This window comes from Oncorhynchus keta, chromosome 36, assembly GCF_023373465.1.
Source record: "Oncorhynchus keta strain PuntledgeMale-10-30-2019 chromosome 36, Oket_V2, whole genome shotgun sequence".
Taxonomy (NCBI): domain Eukaryota; kingdom Metazoa; phylum Chordata; class Actinopteri; order Salmoniformes; family Salmonidae; genus Oncorhynchus; species Oncorhynchus keta.
This window is the reverse complement of record NC_068456.1, coordinates 18,595,971-18,621,734: the sequence shown is the minus strand read 5'-3', so window position 1 is coordinate 18,621,734 and position 25,764 is coordinate 18,595,971. Positions and strand designations below refer to the sequence as shown.

General features: G+C 43.5%; 1 protein-coding gene across 4 annotated transcripts; it reads left to right on the top strand.

The window, feature by feature from the left end:
* Nucleotides 1-7,281: 7,281 nt before the first annotated feature.
* Nucleotides 7,282-25,731, top strand: LOC118369745 (erythroid differentiation-related factor 1-like). Of its 4 annotated transcripts, none has more exons than XM_035754406.2 (25): nt 7,282-8,230; nt 8,447-8,655; nt 8,764-8,830; nt 8,937-9,062; nt 9,233-9,357; nt 10,675-10,819; nt 13,034-13,129; nt 13,248-13,369; nt 13,509-13,620; nt 15,422-15,569; nt 15,702-15,813; nt 15,974-16,085; nt 16,300-16,581; nt 16,734-16,805; nt 17,210-17,345; nt 17,537-17,728; nt 17,907-18,107; nt 18,533-18,781; nt 18,974-19,200; nt 19,487-19,645; nt 19,818-19,967; nt 20,121-20,274; nt 20,385-20,500; nt 24,162-24,331; nt 25,088-25,731. In XM_035754406.2, the coding sequence occupies exons 1-25, from the start codon at nt 8,120-8,122 to the stop codon at nt 25,248-25,250; spliced, it is 3,756 nt and encodes a 1,251-aa protein (XP_035610299.1). In that variant the 5' UTR covers nt 7,282-8,119; the 3' UTR covers nt 25,251-25,731. The 4 variants fall into 4 exon arrangements, with proteins under 4 accessions (XP_035610299.1, XP_035610298.1, XP_035610301.1 ...); XM_035754405.2 differs by having other exon boundaries at nt 13,025-13,129; XM_035754408.2 differs by having other exon boundaries at nt 7,283-8,230; nt 18,563-18,781.
* The last annotated feature ends 33 nt before the right edge of the window (nt 25,732-25,764 follow it).

Here is a 25,764-nt window from a genome sequence, read left to right as displayed (position 1 = left end):
TGATGCTGAGCTGCTTGAGGCTGGGGCGTGGTGCACAGTCAATGAATGGAACAGGCATGTTGTGGTGAAGCCAAGGCCAGCACTATAGACTCACTATCCAGCAGGTGCAGGCAGAAAATACAGTCCAAAGTAACTCACAGACAGATGGACAGACTGACCGCCAGACAGAGAGGTGCAGGTGTTACTTTGTAAGCAGCACCTGCTTCTCAATATGGCTAAAAGCTCCTCTTCATGAATACTGTACAATTCTCTCACCAAGCATTAATACAGTCACACAATCTACCGGTTCATAACTTTCATCAATCAAAAAAAGGCCACAGAAACCCTGATACCACCTCCACTCTTCTTCCCTTATCCAAATTCAGTTCAACTGCCTCTGTAAGATAAGATATGTGATGGTGATTTGATGGTGCCTATGAATTGCGATTCCAGGTGGATACATCTTTGCCTTTCCGTACATTACTGTATTGTTGAGTAATATTTTTAGCAAGTCTCCCATAGGGTGGAAGATAAAAGATAAGAGGACGATCTTAGATAGTCATCTGTCTTCTAACTCTTTCTCTGCTCCTGTGGTTACTGAACACATGTTCGGTTAATCCACTGTCTCCAGCCGCAAACCTACTAACTGTGAGAGAATGGATGGTTCAAAAGGTTAGCTCATTGTCTAATTCATCTCTTCTATAAATACTGCATGATCTAACAGTGAAGTAAAGGTCAGGCAAGATAGAGACCCCAGAGAGAAAAAAAAAATGAACAACAATCTCCCTGTAGAGTGCTCATTGAAAGAGAGCAGCTGCTCCCCAGCCCACCTCTCTCTCTCTCTCTCTCTCTCTCTTTGCCCGCATAGAGAATATACAGACATCCCAAGCAGGTGTTCTCCTTGCCTTACACCCGACCCTCCCTCCTCTCCCCAGTACAGTCGGCCATGTCCTCTTTAAGTGGTTACAGTGAAACAGATTGCTGCTGAGGGGTATCTGCCAGCCTTTGGGACATGTTGTAGCATGTCTAATAGACATCATCAAGCTCCCTTCCATGCAGATGCTCTAATTTGCCCGTCTCTGACATGAAGTACAAACCCGATTTCTTTCCCAAGACTGGGCCCCCGACAGGTGACGTCTTTCTTGATGAGGTCATGCACAACATAACAGATAACTACTGTACTTGTCAGACCATAACCATTACTCATACAGAGCTGCCATCTGCTGGAGATATTGTGAATTTAGCCACGAACTCTAATTAAATAAAATGAAATCATACTCTACCTTAACCACAATGTATTTAAAAATGCATTGGTTTGTTATGAAAAAGAATGCTGTTAAACATTTGCATTTAAAGTATAACTTTTGAATGCATATAAACAAAGTGCATATAAATGTAACAATTCAAAACTAATACAATCTGAACAACATAATAGAATATTGCACCATCAAAGAAAAATAAATAACAATGTGCAAAACTGCAGCACCCAACTTAAAACATTAAACAGGTCCCTCTTTTCTCTCTCTTCTTTATTGCCATGTTATAACCAGCAGCACACAGCAATGCTGAACATATTTTGCTTTTATGAGAAATTTGCATTCAGAAATGCAAGCTGCCTCACTTTCAGGGGGCTGATGCGGTTTCTTCTCTCAGTAATTATTTGTCCCGTTTTCGAGAAGACCCTCTCAGAGGGAACGGATGTGGCCACTATGCAGAGTATTCCTGTCATGACTTTAGTAAGCCGTGGGTAGACAGAGGCCTTGTTCTTCCACCAGCTCAGAGGATCTGCAGGTCTTTGGAGGAGGGGCTCGGATCGGAGCTCCATTAAGGCATATGCTGAGGGATTCCATCGTTCTGCATCCCCAGTTACTCTCTCATCAAACAGCATCCCAACAGCAGACGTTTGTGGCACTACTGCTGGTGCTTCTAATCCATCTGATCCCTCTTCTTCCTGTTGCCCTGGTGCCTGAGCCAGCTGACTGCTGGGGCTGTCCCTCCCTGCTGCTGAGGTTATTCTTTGAAGAGCCTCATCAATCGATCTGGCATCACTGAAGGCTAACTTCTTAAACCTGGGGTCAAGTGCAGCGGTTTCTGATAGCACGTGATTATATTCCATTCTGTGGATTCTGTCCATTGATGAACATAGGGTGTCCATCAACTCTGTCACATGTCCTGTGGTTACATTAGCTTCTCTCTGGTGTCTGGCTGTGATTCGCTGCAGACCCTTACACAGAGTATCATTTTTGAGGCTGTCACATAGCTGAAAAGAGATAGCAGTAACTTATTACTTCAGGTTCATGTTTTGTCTACTGATACTACATTCTCATGTACTGCTCATATACATATATACTACTGGATTAAATAATAATGTTGTAATAACTGCTTACTGTACCTCTCCACTGATTTCCACAGTGACCTGCTCAAAGGGTTCCAGGTTTTTTGCACCCTCCTCCACCACCTCCCATTCCTCTTGGGTCAGAGCATCAACAGGTGCATTGACAATGGCCAAGGTAGAGATGATGGCTTCCTATGACTCAAAAAACCACTTCAACATATACAATGTTGAATTCCACCTTATAGTGCAGTCTTGTTATGGCCTCAGCTCAGGCATCCCCATCTGGCGTTGTGTAGACTTTAGGTTTTCAGCACCTACAGTGCTCCTGTGGATGTATTCCAACGCTGCTTTCACTTTGTCCACAGTGGGCTTCATCACCTTCAGAGCATCTCTTACAATCAGGTTGATTGTGTGGGCAAGACATGGACGATGAGTCCATTTTAAATGTTTTATGGCTTTGGTTATGTTAGCTGCATTGTCGCTTTTCCATCTACTTGCCATTCTCTGGCCACTCTCAACAGTTCCTCTGCCAAGTTCTCTGAGGTATGTCTGTCGCTGAACTCTAAGCAGTCCAGAAGACAGCTAGACATAAAAAAATCTTCAATGAAGTGACATGTAACCGACATGTAATACGTGGTTACCCTTGCTTGATGTCCAGCAGTCAGTGGTAAGGCAAACTGCAGTAGCTTTTTGGACTCTTTCCCGCACTGAAGCCTGTGTGCTCTCCTACAGTTGTGGAATAAGTTATTTTGAAAGGGGTTTCCTGCTTGGAGTTGTGTACATTGGATTTAGACTATTGCTATAATTTCTAAAACCTGTCCTCCACGATCGACAATGTATGTAAATCGGTGGCAATCATTTTAGCCAATGCGATATCAAATCGGCCTTGTTTTGCTACAGACATAGACTTTGGCATAAACTGGTCCATAGAAGACTGCGTTGCTGTCGGTCGCGGAGTAGGCCTACTTGACTTGAAGTGTGGAGATGTTGGCTCCACCACTATCACTAGCAGGGCCGCTAGTTTCTCGAAGCTCCGCTACAGCTAGCTTCACAGTTGGGTGCACAGTTCGCATATGCCGGTGTAGGTTGTGCGTAGAACCGGCTTTATATGAGATTTTGTTTTGGCAAATTCTACACTGTGCTCTAACATTGCCTACATTATTAAAATGCACCCAAATGCTACTGTGCTTCCGACTCATTTTCCAGCTGTTGTTTTCACAGCTGTCCTTCCTCTCTCCTTGGCTGTTAGGTGTGTGACTGTGAGTGAGTTGGCTCCGCCCTCCCTCACGCATCTTTGGTTCATTGGTTGACACTGCGTGTCTGTTTGACAGAAACAACAGGTGAGGCTGTTAGTCTGAATGTTAGAATGTGTGTGCTTGAGGATTTAGGCCTATATTATTTTAATTTTATTTGTTAATTATATTTATTTAAATCTTTTGATTATTCAGATTTTTTTTTTTTTTTACATTTATAGATTCGGCTCTTCTGACATGCGAGCCGGCTCCCAACGTTCACCTACGAACGACCCATCACTACTCTGTAGGCGCAGTACGGAAGACAGAGCAAAACACCTGCAGGCACGCCATCACACACACATACATTGCACCTCAATCATGTTTGCTATTCAGCTGGTGTAAGTGCCTCAGATGGATTGTGGCAGTATCAATTCGACAAAGTTCTAAATTAAAAGCTTGCATTTTATTGGTGAATCTTTTATCAGTAGAGGAATATAATGCCATAATGTCTACTCAGTGTCTTCTTTTGTCTTTTATACATCACACATAATAATCTTTCTCATTTATGACGTGATTGATTTACACATTTTTTAAATCTACTTCATTAAATCCTATGATGAATGGTGTACTTTAGACGGCCCTTCATCACGTAATTAATCTGGACTTGATGAATTACTGAAGAACAAAAGGGATGGATGGTAGTCTGATCTGTATTCCAGTAAGAACCCAGTTCTTAAGAGAAATGTATAATACAATTCAACATCTCCGTATCTCAATGTTTACATTTTTCATTTGCACTTCTAAGACTATCAAGATGTGTAGCTTTCAGATTTCCTAAAGAAGAGTATCTGGATAATATGGTTTATTTATCTAATGCCTGCTATGGTAGGAGTATCTGGAAGGCTTGGATGAGGAGGAACAGTTGGAAGCTGCCAGCAGTCCAAGGGACACAGGACGGTCCTCATCATGTCTCCCGAACCACAAAGTGCTCTCCTGCCTGGGCAGCAGCTGCCACAGTGGACCTCTCCAGATGGTTCCTGGGAAACGCCTGCTGGTGGTGCCCTCTGTGTCCTGGCTGTCCTGTTAGTGTGTCGATAGGCTGAGAAGTCTTCCCTCATCTTCCCCACGCCACGCACACTTCCAAAGATGATGTCTTTGTTTTCTTTGTAGTGGCTGCTTTATCCCAATTTACTTCAATTCATTTTAAACTAGTTAGGTACAGTTTAATTTAAAGGTCCAGTGCAATCAAGGAGAGTTTTTGTTTTATATATATTTCCACACTATGAGGGAGGAATAATACTGTGAAATTGTGACATTACCAGGAAATGTGTTAATAAACCAATAACATAGGGAGTTCCAAACCTCTCTGCCAATAACATTGATGTTTTCCCCTCCACTCAGACTACTGCCAGACAGGCCTAGCATTTTAATTGAAAACAACCACAGTAAGGTAGGCTACATAATTGTTACCCAGAAATGATTTGATATTGAGATAAAAACGTCTGCATTGGCCCTTCCAATTGTTTAACTGGGGGAAAGGGAATACGAAAATAAAGGAATAATTAAATGTTGCTAAAGATAAGTCAGGGTAAAGAATAGACAAATAAAATAATATAACATAAGATAATGAATAGAAAGTTATTCAATTTGTCTAGCCTTTTCTGGAAATTCACTGGAAGTAAACATCTAGAAGGAAATGGCATATCCGGGTCAAAAGTAAACAAATATGAAGGTAGCAGCAACTAACAAGACCCAGGGTACATTGGTTGCAACATCACAACCGATATGTTCTATCAATCTGAAAGTCCAACCCAAACCAGTATTCTTGTATATGTGTTTGTCTAAATCCAATTATATCAAATACTGTATTATATCATGTTGTATTAGAAGCTACTTATCCTTCACAGCTTAATTTGGAGTTTGGCTCAATTCATAATTCTGCAAATGCAGTATTTTATTTAGTTTTTTCACCCGGAAGTTGTGAGCTCTCTCGCTACTTTAAACGGAGACATTATAAAAGCAGGATACAAGAATCACAGCATGAAATAAATGGGGGAACGTGTAACGCTCCGCCCAGCAGACTTTCGACCAATCGCGTTTACGTTGTTATGCTGCTCATCGTCAATCTGGGTATGATTCGAGAAACCTATTTTCCTCGAAAGCACGTAATGACACGAGTTTAACGATATACGATATTACAAAGGACAAGTTCATCTCAAATCTTGGAAAATATTTGTAATTCTGAGCTTCTTGTTCACGTAATTCATGCTCATGTTGGATTTTTGTGCTAGCACTCAATTAACTCCTTGAAGAGACCGTCTTCTCGGAGTGTACCCAGAATGCGCCGCGCGGCCTATTGACGACGTACGGGAAACGTGCAGTGTCCTGAAATAAGATCCCAATAGTTTCCAATCTCCTCAAAAGTATCCCTGCTCTGACGTCTAGCATTACCAGAGAGGAAGAGGCGAAACTGGGAACAAAATGTGAATACTAATTTTCCACCATAATTTGCAAATACATTAATAAAAACATCCTACAATGTGATTTTGTGGATTTGTTTTCTTCTCATTTTGTCTGTCATAGTTGAAGTGTACCTATGATGAAAATTACAGGCCTCTCATCTTTTTAAGTGGGAGAATTTGCACAATTGGTGGCTGACTAAATACTTTTTTGCCCCACTGTGTGTCTGTGTGTGTTTACATACATACATACATACATACATACATACATACATACATACATACATACATACATACACCTGTTCAGAAAGGCCCCAGAGTCTTCTCTCTACCTTGACAGTGCCATTAATTACCATAGCTATAAAGGCCACAAAGTCCACTTCTTAACCTTTCACATGTCAGGATCCTGATGGTGAAAGGCAACCCCTGCGGCCTTATCCACCACCATGGACTCTTCTGGTGCACCATTCAAACCCTTTCACAGCTGCTGTATATGAAATGCTCTGTGCAACCCTGATTTTGGCCACCTCATTCTATTTCACACCTGTGGGGTATTCGAAAGATGTGGCTGCATGGTTTCCACCGTAATTGCAACATGTCACATATGCATCACTTTTATAACACATAATGATATTTTCCACAACTTGGACATCTCGGCTTCTCCCTTCTGCAAACACTTGATACATGACCAAAAGCTTTACAATGATCACACTGCATTGGTCTTGGGATAAATGCTGACTCTGTAGTTAATATACTGTAACTGCACTTGAGTGAGGAGAGACTCCATATGAACCTGTCGTTCTCCTTTATCTTTTCTCCGAGACAGTGTACAACATCTACCGCGATGTTCAGGGTAGCAGGGGGACATGGAACAAACTTCCCAATAATGTCAATCACAATCTATTTGATATTCTCACCATCAGTTTCAAGTAGCCTGTTCAGTCTCAGCTCCCCATCGGTGCTTGTATCCGTCTGGTTCAGCACTGGCTGTGCGCAGCTCCTCGTTTTCTTTTGCCAGGGCATCAACTTTATTTTTCAACAGTTTCACATCATTAGTGGTATCCTTAATGCCTGCTGCATTAAACTCTGTAGTTTTGGAAACGTTTGCAATCGATAGTTTAAATATACATTTAAAAATCCTCTCATCAAATCCATTCAGCCGAGTAGCTTGTTCGTCAAATGTAACGTTATTGTTTAAACCTTGGATTGCCTTGAAGATGGCTTTATTTGCTGGGGTGGTTGAGTCTGCCCCGCGTCACTTTCTCGTAGTCTCTTCGGGTTGGGGGGGTTCAAATTGGTTATTTGGACACCTGTACCGAAGAATTTCTGCAACCTTGGTACCGTTACTTCTGGGGGTGTCAAAATCGTCCACATAGTTGACAGTACTCACCTCGGTTACGACAGCTCCCTCTACACTGTTAGCGTCTATCTCAGCTAAGGTTAATAGCTAGCTAACGCTGATGTATTGCTAGCTTCTATTGGCTGAACTTAAGTATAACAAAGTGTAAAAGAGATGTTCGATGAACCACCAAACTAATTGAAAGAAAACAAAATACAGTAAGAAAGGCAACTTTAACTCTGTTCGTCGTCAAACTCAAATTAGGACTTGAATTCAATTTAAAGTTTAGGAGCTCAGTTTAATGCGACCACTCACTCCGCCATCTTGTCCCACCCCTCATTTATTTTTATTGTTGGAGCGGCGGCTGGAATATCTGGTCAATATAATGGATAATCTGTGTCTTTACGCAAATGTGTGTTCTGTCAACAGCAGCAAACAGAATAACGCAGCAAGTGGTGTTGATACAGTCTGGATGACTGCAGAACGGAGATAGTGTTAGCCATTTTGCCAATTTCATCGTTTGGCTCAGATGAACCAATATGTCGCTTGGTGTGTGAAGCTATAACGTTAGCTAGCTAGCTAGGTATCTAATCAGCTGGTGGTATATTTAGCAACTACAGTGGCTAGCTAGCCAGCACTTGCAATTCATTTAGGTTATCACTGTGTTTTTGTTGTTGACATTTTCAGGAAGCTAGTTAGTTAGCTAAGGACGGCTACCCCTTGGGCAGCATTCGTTTTGTGACAAGTAGCTAGCTTGAATTGCAGACATAAAATGAGTTCAGCACCAGGGAACGGAGAGGATTGCGTCCCTCCAGACCGTGGAAGTGAAGATGTAACGTTAGATGAGAGTGGGGGTGATATTGCCAGTACTACTGGCAGACAGGTAAGCTGTACTGTAGCTAGCTAGCTAGCACGCTTTGAACTGCAGTTATGTCTATGCATGTTATCTCTGTAGCTAGCTAGCTGCACATACATGGAATATTTACATGTATTAAATGAGTTGCATCTAACTTCACAATAATCTAGTTATCTACTTGTTATATTGAATCAAGTTGCCTGAGTTTACCATCAATGCTACCATTGTTTACGTGTATCAAAGGAGTTGGAGATGTGCCTTGGCAACAACGAAATAAAGAGCCGTGCGGTGGTGAAGTATTCTGCTGCCCCTCCACCCACCACCTATGCACTACTGCAGGAGAAGACAGACCTGAAGCTGCCTCCTGCCAACTGGCTCCGGGAGAGTCCCCAACTTGGGCCTGCAGGGTCCACTGTACTAGGGTCCAGCAGCAAGAGCAAGCCTTTCTCCAGGTGAAGTGCTGGTTATTTAGTCCTAAACAAGATGTAGTATCTGGTGGTATGCATCATCACTGAATTGTTGCAAGGTGCTCATGTACTTGTATGTTCTTCTATCTACAGTTTTGGTATGGCCTATGACTTCATTGATTCTATTGGGGATGATGTTGATGTGGTGTCAGACTCTGAGGTAGGACTATCTAAGAATTTGTTTTGCTACTGTGTTATGTATTTGACATGTTTGGTAATCAAAATAGTTTGTTGAAGCTAACGGTCTCATTCTCTTCTCTACTCAGAACATCAAGAAGCTGTTGAAGATCCCCTACAGTAAGTCCCATGTCAGTATGGCCGTCCACCGCGTGGGAAGGACTCTCCTCCTTGATGAACTGGACATTCAGGAGCTCTTCATGAGGTCCTCTCAGGTACAATTAGACAGCCAGTGGAGAATAAGCCTGTTTTAATGTCACTATGGAAGTGAGAAAGTCTGAAAATGTCTGAATGATTGACAATGGTTGTGGAAATACATTTGATTGTGTTTTTCTTTGATTGTAGCCAGTATAGTAGTAAGATCCATATGTATGCTCTGTCACAGACAGGAGATTGGACATGGCTGAAGGAGTTTTACCAGAGACTAATAGATCAAAAGTGGCAGAGAAAAAAGAAGAGCAAGGAACACTGGTACCAAAAAGCAATCCTGTCCAAATTCCTCTACTACAGGTGAGTTATTTGAGGTTGGACTTAGGGCTGTTGGACTTAGGGCTACAGTGACCGCATTACCACCACACCGGCAGTCACGAGTCATGACCGCAGTCCAATTCCCTCTGACCGTTGGTCACGGTAATCTCATCCAAAACTGCGCAAATTAATGGCGCTGATGGGTAGCCTATCCAATTTGCTAACGGTCCTCACTAATGGCTTGGTACTCAGCACTCTATAGTCCCTCTCTAATCACTCTCTAAACACCTTATTATTGAATCTAAATATTCTATGTGATGAGTGGTGATGGGAGTTAGAGCTCCTGTTCCGAAATGGATATGGGAAAGCCCTTGACCCAATATGGAAAAACCCATTCCGAATGGACATAAGGACAACCAGACTCATCCCCGTATGGAGCCGGTCGGGTCCACACCCCGGTCCAATCCAAGTGAGGGAAGCAGCAGAAAAGCCAATTGTTTTGCTACTTTATTAACTGGAGGGAGGGAGAGGGGCACAGAGCGAGCAGCTGTAGCTGCTATGGAGTGGTCGAGGGACTGTGCGGTGTGTGAATTAGACGCGGGAGGCTCGGAGCAGGCGGAGGTGAAGAGAGAGAGAGACAGCAACCACTTAACTCATGCTAGTATACTGCTAGTTATTTATCATCCCATTCCGGTTTTGACTGCATCAAACTGATAGAAACTAGGTAACTAGGCTAATTGTGCTTCTCACCATCCTACAGTTAGCCTACAAATAACAACTCTATTCAGATTATAAATAGCAGCTTGTCTGTTGGCTTTTGGTCATTGTAGCCTTTCCTTCTGATTTCACTTTTAATTCTGTCATTTTAATTCCATTGACTAGATATCTCCTAACTTGCTTGCCACACATCATCAATACAGTCGTACCATGCAACCCAAATGTTTTGATTTAAAAGACATTCTGAGGTTTCTAGGCCTATCACAACAAAAATTAATAATTCACTTTAAATGAAATGTAGCCTATTGGACCTGTCTCAAATGGTCACTTTTACGCTCAACACAGTAGCCGCTCCATTCAACTTGTTAAAATGTAGGCCTAGATGTTCCAAAGGTGCACATCAGCAGCTTTTATGTGTGGAAGCCCGGAGATGCTAAACATGTTTATGTTAATTAAGTCAATAACCATGAGAACAACAGTCCTTTGCATGACAGTTACCGGATGACAACATTTCATGACCGCAACAGCCGTAGTTGGACTACTAGCTTACTTGTTAATGTGAAAAAATACTTGCAAAAGAAACAAGAACCTTATTTTAGCCAGAGTAAATCCTAATGGTTAACTCCTCCATCTATTCTCCAGTATTAATGGTGACGGAGCCGCAGAGCCTGTCCCTGACTCAGACAACACTGATGAGGGGTGTGGGGCGGAGGAGTTTGGTCCCTCCTGGCCCGCTACCTTCACTAGTACCGCTTCAGATTCTGAGGAGTCTGCAGCACACAAAGAGGTAGGTCTCCCTTTATGAAAATGAGCAGGAATTGCAGTACCTTAAGTCTGTGTTGTTGTGCTCTTGTTGAGTTTCAAATCAAATCAAATTTTTATTTGTCACATACACATGGTTAGCAGATGTTAAATGCGAGTGTAGCGAAATGCTTGTGCTTCTAGTTCCGACAATGCAGTGATAACCAACAAGTAATCTAACTAACAATTCCAAAACTACTGTCTTATACACAGTGTAAGGGGATAAGGAACATGTACATAAGGATATATGAATGAGTGATGGTACAGAGCAGCATACAGTAGATGGTATCGAGTACAGTATATACATATGAGATGAGTGTGTAGACAAAGTAAACAAAGTGGCATAGTTAAAGTGGCTAGTGATACATGTGTTACATAAGGATGCAGTCGATGATGTAGAGTACAGTATATACATATGCATATGAGATGAATAATGTAGGGTAAGTAACATTATATAAGGTAGCATTGTTTAAAGTGGCTAGTGATATATTTACATAATTCCCATCAATTCCCATTATTAAAATGGCTGGAGTTGGGTCAGTGTCAATGACAGTGTGTTGGCAGCAGCCACTCAATGTTAGTGGTGGCTGTTTAACAGTCTGATGGCCTTGAGATAGAAGCTGTTTTTCAGTCTCTCGGTCCCAGCTTTGATGCACCTGTACTGACCTCGCCTTCTGGATGATAGCGGGGTGAACAGGCAGTGGTTCGGGTGGTTGATGTCCTTGATGATCTTTATGGCCTTCCTGTAACAACGGGTGGTGTAGGTGTCCTGGAGGGCAGGTAGTTTGCCCCCGGTGATGCGTTGTGCAGTCCTCACTACCCTCTGGAGAGCCTTACGGTTGAGGCGGAGCAGTTGCCGTACCAGGCGGTGATACAGCCCGCCAGGATGCTCTCGATTGTGCATCTGTAGAAGTTTGTGAGTGCTTTTGGTGACAAGCCGAATTTCTTCAGCCTCCTGAGGTTGAATAGGCGCTGCTGCGCCTTCTTCACGACGCTGTCAGTGTGAGTGGACCAATTCAGTTTGTCTGTGATGTGTATGCCGAGGAACTTAAAACTAGCTACCCTCTCCACTACTGTTCCATCGATGTGGATAGGGGGTGTTCCCTCTGCTGTTTCCTGAAGTCCACAATCATCTCCTTAGTTTTGTTGACGTTGAGTGTGAGGTTATTTTCCTGACACCACACTCCGAGGGCCCTCACCTCCTCCCTGTAGGCCGTCTCGTCGTTGTTGGTAATCAAGCCGACCACTGTTGTGTCGTCCGCAAACTTGATGATTGAGTTGGAGGCGTGCGTGGCCACGCAGTCGTGGGTGAACAGGGAGTACAGGAGAGGGCTCAGAACGCACCCTTGTGGGGCCCCGTGTTGAGGATCAGCGGGGAGGAGATGTTGTTGCCTACCCTCACCACCTGGGGGCGGCCCGTCAGGAAGTCCAGTACCCAGTTGCACAGGGCGGGGTCGAGACCCAGGGTCTCGAGCTTGATGACGAGCTTGGAGGGTACTATGGTGTTGAATGCCGAGCTGTAGTCGATGAACAGCATTCTCACATAGGTATTCCTCTTGTCCAGGTGGGTTAGGGCAGTGTGCAGTGTGGTTGAGATTGCATCGTCTGTGGACCTATTTGGGCGGTAAGCAAATTGGAGTGGGTCTAGGGTGTCAGGTAGGGTGGAGGTGATATGGTCCTTGACTAGTCTCTCAAAGCACTTCATGATGACGGAAGTGAGTGCTACGGGGCGGTAGTCGTTTAGCTCAGTTACCTTAGCTTTCTTGGGAACAGGAACAATGGTGGCCCTCTTGAAGCATGTGGGAACAGCAGACTGGTATAGGGATTGATTGAATATGTCCGTAAACACACCGGCCAGCTGGTCTGCGCATGCTCTGAGGCGCGGCTGGGGATGCCGTCTGGGCCTGCAGCCTTGCGAGGGTTAACACGTTTAAATGTCTTACTCACCTCGGCTGCAGTGAAGGAGAGACCGCATGTTTCCGTTGCAGGCCGTGTCAGTGGCACTGTATTGTCCTCAAAGCGGGCAAAAAAGTTATTTAGTCTGCCTGGGAGCAAGACATCCTGGTCCGTGACTGGGCTGGATTTCATCTTGTAGTCCGTGATTGACTGTAGACCCTGCCACATGCCTCTTGTGTCTGAGCCATTGAATTGAGATTCCACTTTGTGTCTTCCTTGGTGACTGTATGTCCAGTCTTTACAGGAAGGGGTTCCCATGGACAGCAAGTATGCATTGGGACAAGTGGCTTCCAAAGAGCAGAACCTTACCACACTGTTCAACGAGGGGGAGAACAGTCAGGTAGGCTACTGCTAAGAAAATGAATCAACAGGATGATTAAAGATGTCCATTTGTCTTTTGTTTAGTTGGCATTAGTTTAATCTATTCAATTCAATGTTTCCCTCCCCTTATTTTACAGGGGTTGAGGAATGACTTTGTGAGGAACATCTTGTGGACATTTGAGGACATCCACATGCTGGTGGGGTCCAACATGCCTATCTTTGGAGGAGGGCGCTACCCAGCTGTCAGCCTGCGGCTCAGGTCAGAATTATGTAAAGCGGGGAACAATGGCCCCAGAAGCATCATTCATGGCAGTCAATATAAAACATTTTAATTGGTTTACTACTGTTCCACAGCAATGTTCTCCTGCAAAATACCTAGAAGGTTCCTTCTTTTTCAGGGATAACAACAAGCCAATCAACATTCTCACGGGTATTGACTACTGGCTGGACAATCTGATGTGCAATGTTCCAGAGCTCGTCATGTGCTTTCATGTCAATGGCATCGTCCAGGTAAATAAGCCCGGTCTTTAATGCCCAAATTTGTCATTTTAACCCTATCTACAGTATCAGTCAAACATTTGGAGATACCTACTGATTCCAGGTTTTTTCTTTCTTTTTACTTTTGTATACATTGTAGAATAAATCGAAGACATCAACACTGACATAATACACATGGAATCATGTACTAACCAAAAAAGTGTTAAACAAATCAAAATATATTTGAGATTCTTCAAAGTAGCCACCCTTTGCCTTGATGACAGCTTTGCACACTCTTGGCATTCTCTCAACCAGCTTCAGCTGGAATGCTTTTCCAACAGTCTTGAATGAATTGCCACATATGCTGAGCACACGTTGGCTGCTTTTCCTTCACTCTGCTGTCCAACTCATCCCAAACCATCTCATTTGGGTTGAGGTCAAGTGATTGTGGAGAAGATCATCTGATGCAGCACTCCATCACTCTCCTTCTTGGTAAAATAGCCCTTACACAGCCTGGAGGTGTGTTTTGGGTCATTGTCCTGTTGAAAAACAAATGGTAGTCCCACTAAGTGCAAACCAGATGGGATGGCGTATCGCTGCAGAATGCTGTGGTAACCATGCTGTTTAAGTGTGCCTTGAATTCTAAATAATTCAGTGTCACCAGCAAAGCACCATCACACCTCCTCCTCCATACTTCACGGTGGGAACCACACATGCAGAAATCATCCATTCACATAATGTGCGTCTCACTAAGACACGGCGGTTGGAAACAAAAATATCAAATTTGGACTCATCAGACCAAAGGACAGATTTCCACTGGTCTAATGTCCACTGCTTGTGTTTCTTGGCCAAGCAAGTCTCTTGTTATTATTGGTGTCCTTTTGTAGTGGTTTCTTTGCAGAAATTCGACCATGATTGCCTGATTCACACACTCTCCTCTGAACAGTTGATGTTGAGATGTGTCTGTTACCTGAACTCTGAAGCATTTATTTGGGCTGCAGTCTGAGGGGCAGATAACTCTAATGAACTTATCCTCTGCAGCAGAGGTAACTCAGGATCTTACTTTCCTGTGGCGGTCCTCATGAGAGCCAGTTTCATGGTGGTTTTTGAATCTGCACTTGAAAAATCTTTCAAAGTTCTTGATATTTTTTTGGATTGACTGACCTTCATGTCTTAAAGTAATGATAGACTGTTGTTTCTCTTTGCTTATTTGAGCTGTTCTTGCCACAATGTAGACTTGGTATTTTACCAAATAGGGCTATATTCTGTATACCACACCTACCTTGTCACAACACAACTGATTGGATCAAACGCATTAAGAAGGAAAGAAATTCCACAAATGAACTTTTATCAAGGCACACTTGTTAATTGAAATGCATTCCAAGTGACTACCTCATGAAGCTGTTTGAGAGAATGCCAAGAGTGTGCAAAGCTGTCATCAAGGCAAAGGTGGCTACTTTGAAGAATCCCTATAAAAGTTTTTGATGTAACACCTTTTTGGTTACTACATGATTCCGTATGTGTTATTTCATAGTTTTGATGTGTTCACTATTATTCTACAATGTAGAAAATAATAAAAATAAAGAAACCCTGGAAATAGTAGGTGTGTCCTAACTTTTGACTGGTACTGTACATATTCACAATTTAACTCTGGGCAGGTAGCCAGTAACCGAAACGTCACTGGTTCGAATCCGCGAGCCGACTTGGTGAAAAATCTGTCTGTGCCCTTGAGCAAGGAACTTAACCTGTATTGCTCCTGTTAGTCATTCTAGATGAGAGTCTGCTAAATGTAAAAATAGTTATAAAGTTAGCGCTGATTTTGTTATTTGGTCAGAAATATGAGATGATCAAAACGGAAGACATCCCTGATCTGGAGAACTCCACCTTCTCAACCAGGGTTGTGAAAGACATCGCTCAGAACATTCTGTCCTTCCTCAAGTCTAACTGCACCAAAGAGGGCCATACCTACTGGCTCTTCAAAGGTGGGAGATAACACAACACACTCGCTAATTCCTGTAGGACTTACAAAATAAACGTGATAATTACCTGGTAATTAAACAGTATGTGGCAGTAGCCCTACTTAATCTTACTGTTCTGTCTCTGTGCTTCCTCAGCTAGTGGAAGTGACATCGTAAAGCTGTATGACCTCACCACTCTCTGTGAGGAAGCAGCAGAGGAGAAATGCCAGAACCCTTTCACTCTGCCAGTGGCTGTGCTCCTTTACAAGTAGGCACCTGCAACCTGGAACATTATCTACACATCCCTGAAACCAGTACACAAAACATAGGGTTATCAGTCAGTGCAGTAATTGCAAATACAGTAAGTCCAACAGGTGGCAGTAGACTATACATTCTGTTTTGTAGAATGTGCGTTGTTGCTCTTGCAGAGTGGCTAGCAACATGATGCTGAAGAAGAGCCAGAACAGGAAGCACTATGGAACAATCAGAACGTTGCTCCTCAACTGTGTGAAGCTCCTGGACCAGGACAGGCACCCACAGGTAATGGACTGGACTGGTACTCTTACTTACTCCACAAGACCAAAAGCCTTTGATTGTTTCTAAAATGTTTGTGCAAGTCATTGATATCAAAAGATGAGAAATTTGCAGAAGAATAAAATACACGTTTGTTGAACAACACGGCGAGCCTGTTCTTTCTCTGTTGTTGGCCTGTTCCATCTCTCTGACTGTCCTCTCCCTTTTCTGATTGGCTCAGATCATAGCATCGGCCCACTATATGCTGGCAGAGCTGTTCCAGTTGGACGAGCCTCCAGAGGAGGGAGCTGGGGGGGAGTCGCTGCGGGCCGGGGGCTCAGAGGACAGCTACAGTGACGAGGATGATGAAGAGGATCCAGAAGACCTACCAGAGGACAGTGATGAGAACGGCTCCTTTAGTACCACGTTGGACTCACAGGATGATAGCAAAGCTGTAGCTATTATCAAATCAGTGGGGGAGCTGTCTGTTCCAGAGAAGTACAAGTCCACTCACCAGATCAGGGTGAGTGTCACACGTTTATCACTAGCTACTCTGCTTGGGTGATATTATGGATATGTTGACATATCTTGACCTAACTAGAAACTAGCCACTACACTTAGTGAGTCTTAGAACATCTATAGAGACAATGAAGTAATATTTCCCCCCCGCTGCAGCCAATCTACGCATTTCCCGTCTCTCAAGACAAGGAGGAAAGATGTCGGCATGTCCTCAGCTACGTCTTAAAGGTGAGCCTCTACTGCAGTGTAGTGATAGTTATGGGAATGTAAATGTACTTTTAATACGTCTATCTGCTTATTTCAAGACATGGCATATGAGGGTGTGGTGAGATAGCCAATGGGTTGGACCATATTTTTCTCGTCAATCATCATCAACAACAAAAAAGACCCTTGAAATCAACTGATCCTCCATCGTTAAGACTGTGGAAGAATCAAAGGCATTATTAGTTAGATATTGAAAAGGTATGGGCGACGGAGAGAGACAGAATAGTGCAATTTGAGGCCATGTGGCATAGTCTTTCAAGCACTGGAGATGGATGCAGTGGGAACATGTGGGTCTGAGCAGGTGTGACGTCGTTGATGTTTGTGTGCGTCTGTATATGTTTTATATATTGTTTGGATGTGATTGGCAGGGCCTAAAAGCAGTGGACGGCAGCATTAAGAAGGAGAGTGACCTCCCAGCTGCTGACCCAAACACCCCCATCCCCCTGAAGTACGAGGATGGGAGTAAGGCCGTGGAGAAAGGGATTGCACTCCTCCTGGACAGAGGTTGGCCATCACTGACCCCATCAAGAAGCAATGATATACTACAATATTGATAATGAAGGATGTTGTACCATAATGAGCAGATTCCTCGTTATATGTGAAGAGCCCCTAATAAATACCTCAATTTCTCTGCCCCTATATCTCTTTCCCTATCTATCTCTCTTATCCCCCCTCTCTGTATCTCTTGGGTACAGCTGGTCCCTTCCAGGAGGACCGGAAGCATCCGACCCGGTCAGGGATGATCCCAGGGTCCTGGCAGCACCGTATGAAGCTGCAGCTCTTCTTCAAGGCGTCCAAGGCCTACTACGTACTGTCAGACGCTGCCACTAATCTGCTCAAGTATGGCCGGGCCCTGCGCTACATCAAACTGGCCCTGCAGTGCCACGGTCAGTGTCTCCTCTCTGGTTCAGTTAGGCATTCTGGGACATGTAGTTAACCGTGATCAGATTGGCTGTGTGAGATTGGACTGATGGATAATGAGGGAACTGTTGAAATAGGGTTGAACCTTCCTTGCTAGCTCCCTTCCTTCATCCATCTTTCTCTGCTCTCTCCCTCCCTCTGCAGATGCCTACTGTTCAGTGAGCAGTACCCTGCACTCGCGGGTGCTGCTGTTCCACAGCCAGTGTCTGTCTCTGTGTGGGGACATCCAGCTGATGCTTGCCCAGAATGCCAGTAACCGTGCTGCCTACCTGGAGGAGTACAGCTACCAGACCAGGGAGGACCAGGAGGTACTGCACAGCCTGCACAGAGAGAGCAGCTGCCAGGGTGAGGAGACACTCACACTTTTCATCAAACGCATCCCTCCACATCCCTTCACAATTGACAAAAAAAGTTTCAGTATTCTGTAGATTTGCCGTTTAATGTTGCAGGATACTCCAATTGGCGGCCCACGGGTGGTTTTGAGTATTTTTCATTGTTGGACATAAGACTGGAAAAACACCAGGAAATCAGCTCCAAATGATTTTAATATAAGAAATCTGTTTCCAAGTATTCCCATGCGCAATAGTGATACGTGATTGTATACAAATGAAAGCAAGGTTTGAAGGCCCGCAGCTGAATCTAGTTGATAATCCCTGCTGTAATGCTTTTCAGAAGCAAGAATCTGTAATAACAAACGCTAACATTAAAATACTTAAAAGCTTGAACAATCCTATATATAAATGCAGTGCATCATTGTTGTTACATATTAGATCAGTCTGGCCTGTGTGACTGTCCCCCAGCCTTTAACATGGCCAGTGACCTGGCCACGGACCCAGAGTACCAGCTGTTTGTGAGCAGTAAGTGTTATGAGGCGGCATACGAGCTGCTGACCTCCGGGGTGGTGAAAGAACATGGTCCTGAACAGCTAGCCCAGGTACTGAAGAGACTGGGCAACATTCGCAACGAGATAGGAGTCTTCTACATGAACCAGGCTGCTGCCATGCAGACCGAGAAGGAAGGTAGGGAGTCTGGCCCATCAGTTATGGAGGATGATTTTGTGTAAATGATTGATTTGTTGACTAATGATTTAATTTATGACTGCTGTAAGCAATATAAGAAATATTTGTGAAACACGATATCTTACTTCAGGAAACAGACCTAAAATAAACAAATATGAACCTCTTCCTCACTCTAACCCCCCTCCTTTACAGTGAAGAAGTCTGTATCTATAGCTGAACAGGAGATATGGAAGAAGAGTTTCTCGTGCTTTGAGAAGGGCATAAAGGACTTTGAGGCCATTGAGGACAGCACCAACACCTCCCTGCTGCTGTGCAACACAGGCAGGCTGATGAGGATCTGTGCCCAGGCCCACTGTGCTACATCTGCAGACCTGAGCAGAGGAGAGTTCTCCCCAGAGGAGTCTCTCTATTACAATAAGGTACCGCTACCACACTAATAGAACTATCATTATGTAATAGACATATCATGATTTCTATGACTACACCAACCCCTTATTGCTTTCCACAATAAATAGAAAGGCATGAAGGCTAAACGATCTGCTTATCTTTGTGCCAGTCACTTTCCTGTCATGTTGGCAACTGCTGCTTAAATGCTCTGAGGTTTTTAAGTAGGGCAATTCAACTTAAAATCACTACGCTTTCAGTAAGAGTTGGTGCTAATGAAAATGGAGCAGGGACCTTTACACTCGCTCTCTCCCCCTCCAGGCTATAGACTACTACCTCAGGGCTATGCGTTCCCTGGCCACCAGAGGGAACCACCCTGCAGTGTGGGACTCAGTCAACTGGGAGCTGTCCACTACCTACTTCACCCTGGCCACTCTGCTGCAGGACTACGCCCCTCTGTCCAGGAAGGCTCAGGAACAGGTAACACTTGGATAGATTCATAGTAGGTGAATGAACAGAATGGGAAATGTCTAGCAAGTTAACTAACCTTACGGACTCTATATGCTGCCTTAGGTGAAATGGTTAGCGCCGGTGTGAAAATTGTAGGAGCACAGTAATCCATAACTAAGTTTTCATTGCTGTGGCTTGCCAGATTGAGCGGGAGGTGACGGAGGCCATGCTGAAGTCTCTGAAGTACTGTGACCTGCAGACCGAGTCGGCACGCCAGCCCCTCTACCAGTACAGAGCTGCCACCATCCACCACCGCCTGGCCTCCATGTACCACAGCTGCTTCCGCAACCAGGTAAGGACCTGACCTAGGACAAACACTGTATCTAGAGAAAGATATCTACCAGTCGTCCTGTTTTAAACCATTTAAATGTTGTTGCATCTGTAGAAAAGCATTAAGATGTTCAGTCTGTGTAGTACATTCTGGATGTTTCCTCCTCTGTGTCAGGTGGGGGATGAGCACCTGAGGAAGCAGCACAGGAGCCTGGCAGAGCTGCACTACAGCAAGGCTGTCCTCCTGTTCCTCAGCCTGAAGGACGCACCCTGCGAGCTGCTCCGCACCCTTCTGGAGAGGGTGGCCTTCGCCGAGTTCACCATGGCAGGTCAGTCAGGCTCACTCACCCAGGCCAGGGCCAGGCACACTCCCAGCCAGGTCAAAACTGTCATAGTCTCCTGAAAGGTGGTGTCATTGAGTAACAATGTGTGTTTACAGGTCAGAGCAGCAGTGGGGCCAAGCTGAAGACCCTGACAGGAGCCCTGGATATACTGACAGACACTCGCCATGCCTTCCTGCTTATCCACAAAGAGCTGCTAGAGGACTACACAGAGGTACAGACACAAACAGAAATAGAACCTACTGCTGTAGCAGAGGCACTCCCCTTCTGTTTGACAATCATTGCTTACATTTAACCACCAACTACTTCCACACCTCCTCCCACTTGTTGTACTATGCAGAAAGCCCTCTGCCATTTCCTGGTTGCTAAAACTAATAGTTTGCCTCATTTCAGTCTGTGACAAAATAAGCAAGTATAGCGAAGAGCAGGTATTCCCCAACTGGGATACACACAATGCTGTCGGGGGTAGGCCAAATAAAAATGTGATTTACATTTTTTTTAAAGAAGGGGGAGGGAAATGTTTTTTGTGTATATATATTTTTTCTTCAGTTGAAGTCGGAAGTTTACATACACTTAGGTGGGAGTCATTAAAACTCGTTTTTCAACCACTCCACAAATTTCTTGTTAACAAACTATAGTTTTGGCAAGTCGGTTAGGACATCTACTTTGTGCATGACACAAGTCAATCTTCCAACAATTGTTTACAGACAGATTATTTCAGTCATTATTCGCTGTATCACAATTCCAGTGGGTCAGATGTTTACATACACTAAGTTGACTGTGCCTTTAAACAGCTTGGAAAATTCCAGAAAATTGTCATGGCCTTAGAAACTTCTGATAGGCTAATTGACATATTTTGAGTCAATTGGAGGTGTACCTGTGGATGTATTTCAAGGCCTACCTTCAAACTCAATGCCTCTTTGCTTGACGTCATGGGAAAATCAAAAGAAACCAGCCAAGACCTCAGAAAATAAATTGTAGACCTCCACAAGTCTGGTTCATCCTTTGGAGTAATTTCCAAACGCCTGAAGGTACCACGTTCATCTGTACAAACAATAGTACGCAAGTATAAACACCATGGTGTTTGGTGTGAAGTGCAAATCAATCCCAGAACAACAGCAAAGGACCTTGTGAAGATGCTGAAGAAGCAAGTACAAAATTATCTATATCCACAGTAAAACGAGTCCTATACCGACATAACCTGAAAGGCCGCTCAGCAAGGAAGAAGCCACTGCTCCAAAACCGCCATTAAAAAGCCAGACTGATTTGCAACTGCACATGGGGACAAAGATCATACTTTTTGGAGAAATGTCCTCTGGTCTGATGAAGCAAAAATAAAACTGTTTGGCCATAATGACCATCGTTATGTTTGTAGGAAAAAGGCGGAGGCTTGCAAGCCGAAGAACACCATCCCAACCGTGAGGCACGGGGGTGGCAGCATCATGTTGTGGGGTTGCTTTGCTGCAGGAGGGACTGGTGCACTTCACAAAATAGATGGCATCGTGAGGAAAGAAAATTATGTGGATATATTGAAGCAACATCTCAAGACATCAGTCAGGAAGTTAAAGCTTGGTCGCAAATGGGTCTTCCAGATGGACAATGACCCCCAGGCATACTTCCAAAGTTAAGGACAACAAAGTCAAGGTATTGGAGTGGCCATCACAAAGCCCTGACCTCAATCCTATAGAAAATTTGTGGCCAGAACTGAAAAAGTATGTGTGAGCAAGGAGACCTACAAACCTGACTCAGTAACACCAGCTCTGTCAGGAGGAATGGGCCAAAATTCACCCAACTTACTGAGTGAAGCTTGTGGAAGGCTACCCAAAACATTTGACCCAAGTTAAACAATTTAAAGGCAATGCTGCTAAATACTAATTGAGTGTATGTAAACTTCTGACCCACTGGGAATGTGATGAAAGAAATAAAAGCTGAAATAAATCATTTTCTCTACTATTATTCTGACATTTCACATTCTTAAAATAAAATGGTGATCCTAACTGACCTAAAACAGGGAATTTTTACTTGGATTAAATGTCAGGAATTTTGAAAAACTGAGTTTAAATGTATTTGGGTATGTTGTATGTAAACTTCTGACTGCAACTGTAGCTGCTGCTCATGTTGATATCTGTACTGATGCTGCAATAGCCATGACAGGGAGACCTAGTGGAGTGGTAACGCTCGTGCAAACAGTTGCACCCGACGCCACTTGGGTACACTGCTGCAGCATTCACCGAGATGCTCTTGCTGCCAAGGGATTTAAAAAAAAAAATGTTTTTCTTATTTTCAATGACGGCCTAGGAACAGTGGGTTAACTGCCTGTTCAGGGTCAGAACGACAGATTTGTACCTTGTCAGCTCGGGGGTTTGAACTTGCAACCTTCCGGTTACTAGTCCAACGCTCTAAACTTGAAAGAAGTTTTGGACACTACAGTGAAAATGGTTAACTTTGTTAAAGAGCAAGGCCCCTGAACTCTTGTGTATTTTCTGCACTGTGCAATGATTTGGGCAGCGACCATGTAATGCTTTTACAACATACAGAAAGAAGTGCGCTGGTTATCAAGGGACAAAGTATTGACATGTTTTTTTTAATTGAGAGATGATCTTAAAGTTGTCTTTACTGACCATAGTTTTCACTTGTCTGAATGCTTGCATGATGACAAGTTTTTCACACAACTGGCCTATCTGGGTGATGTTTTTTCTCACCTGAATGATCTGAATCTAGGATTACAGGGACTCTGCAACTATATTCAATGTGCCGGACAAAATTTAGGCTATGATTAAGACGTTTGTGCTCTTCTCTGTCTGCACTAACAAGGAAACACACAGGTATTTCCATCATTGTACGATTTTCTTTGTGCAAATGAACTCAAGCTTACGGACAATGTAAAATGTGATTATACCGAAGCACATCAGTGAGTTGGGTGTGCAATTACGCATGTACTTTTCCCGAAATGGACAACACAAACAACTGGATTCGTTATCCCTTTCATGCCCTGCCTCCAATCCACTTACTGACATCTGAACAAGAGAGCCTCATTGAAATTGCAACAAGTCGTTCTGTGAAAATTGAATTTAATCAGAAGCCACTGCCAGATTTCTGGATTGGGCTGCTCTGAGTATCCTGCCTTGGCAAATTGCGCTGTTAAGACACTGATGCCCTTTGCAACCACGTACCTGTGTGAGAGGGGATTCTCAGCCCTCACTAGCATGAACTAAATACTGGCACACTGTGTGTGGAAAATTATTTAAGACTGGGACTCCAATACAACCCAACATTGCAGAGTTATGTGCATCCTTTCAAGCACACCCTTCTTATTAACCTGTGGTGAGTTATTCACAATTTTCGATGAACAAATAAGGTTTTATATGTAAGATGGTTAAATAAAGAGCAAAATGATTGATTATTATTTGTGCTCTGTTCCTATAAGAGCTCTGTCACAACCCGGCTCGTGGGAAGTGACCAACTTACTCTATGTTTAATAAATGTATTGTTTGTGTGTGTGGCAGGCTTACGATGAAGGCAAAAAATAACATTTGAGAGTGTGCTGACACTGGTGCTAGAGGGGGCATGCAACTGGAGGTTCAATGTTTGAAGGGGTACGGGACTATAAATAGTTTGGGAACCACCGGTGTAGAGAGTCATTGTACCATGTAAACCGCTCCATAACCAAAAATATTATTTCTGCTGTTTTGAAGCTGTTCTTATGAAACCGAAAGTAAAAGACTCAAAACACAACTTAAGAACAGGAAGCATAGAAATAGTGCACATAAAACATATCTGTCGCTTCTTAGACTTGCATTCAAGTAGAATGATAGATCTATAACTCACATTTCTATGTGTATTTCCACATGAATGTATTTTTTTAAATTTTGTAGACAGACTGCCCAGAGTTGACAAGACACCTTGACAGTGGTGCAGATGGCACCACCTCCTCAGGGCTGAACACCATAGAAGTGATGAAGTTGATTGGCGTCTTTGAGCCCAGTTTCTCCTTCCTGCTGCTGCAGCTGGTCAAACTGATGACGGCCATGAAGCGCAAACCAAGGTGAGGAAAGGACTGGTTGTACCCAGCCTGGTTAACCTTGTCCTGCAGAGGTCTAAACCAGGACTAAACATGAGATCTAGTAGAGGCATAATATTGAAACTTCTGAAATCTTTTCATCTTAAGACTGTTCAGTCAGTCAGTAGTAGCTTGGTCTTTATAAGACAGCTCAGAGCATCTGCTATTTTATATCCATTTCTTCTTGGATGGATTGGTCACTGTTTTGGAGGAGTAGTGAAATGGGAAGATAAGAGATGCATAAAAGGTCATTGTGTAAGACTGGTCGTTATGTAGGCTTTCTAATAGCACTACTGGTTCACTGAATGCCATAAACACCTTGAGTTCCACTCGATACACTGTACTACGGCCAGCAGATAACTTGAGTATCTAAACAACCCTTAGCATTTTAATCCCAGTGTGTTGGTCCTGCCCTGCCACAACTCTCCCAGTGACAATATCCCTCCACACAGAGCTGTTCCTCTAGCCCCTCTTTAACAAGTGTCAATCATTGTTATGCTTCTTTAGCAGGAAGCTTTGTCTCTGTAAGACAGTACACAGTGGCGATAGGGGTCAGAGTATCATAATCTCAGTATCCCTACCCAATTTGTAAGTCGCTCTGGATAAGAGCGTCTGCTAAATGACTTAAATGTAAATGTAATAAGGAATGTTAATACATGTAAGCATAGCTTTGATTAAAATGTAAGCATAGCTTTGATTTAAAATCAAATCATTCAGAATGTTCCTTTTTTTTTACAATAGCAATAAGGACGAGGAGCTCCTGAAGACCTATAAGAATGTTTACTCCAAGATACTGCGTGCTGAAAAGACTGCTCCACTCCTCAGCCGCATTGAGCTCTTCCTCGACCTCCTGCAACAGCTGACTCCAAAGACAGGAAGTGGTGACCTTGGGGCATCGTCATGATGACAACCAAAATAACACCCGTACCAAGGTGTTCACTGTTCTACACCCTCTACACACCTACAATGTGAAAGCATCACCAGCTGTGCCTTACTTCCAGACTGCGCAATCCACAGTTTAGTCTCTGGTAGATAATTTATTTTACAATTGCAGTGCTTCACCTTTTTAAATTGGCCTAGTTTTGTAAAGAGGATTGGAAAATTACCTTTTTAAAATTTATATTTTCTTTCTCGCTAAATGCGAGATGCATGCGCATGACTCAAACTTTGGAGTACCAGTACCTCAACGGGATTTGGTCTTATAAACCTGGAAAAAATGTTACAATGTAAGAACATTTCAAACTGATGATGTGCAATAGCCTGCAGGTAATGTTGACTGCGAACTATCCATTCAGAGGATGATTTGTAGTCGTTGCTATATGTTTGAATGTGTGTGCCTGCATGTTTGCCCTGACTTGAAATAAAGGTTTGAATGATATTTCTCATCACCTTGTCCTTGAGGCATGTTGGTCTTGACA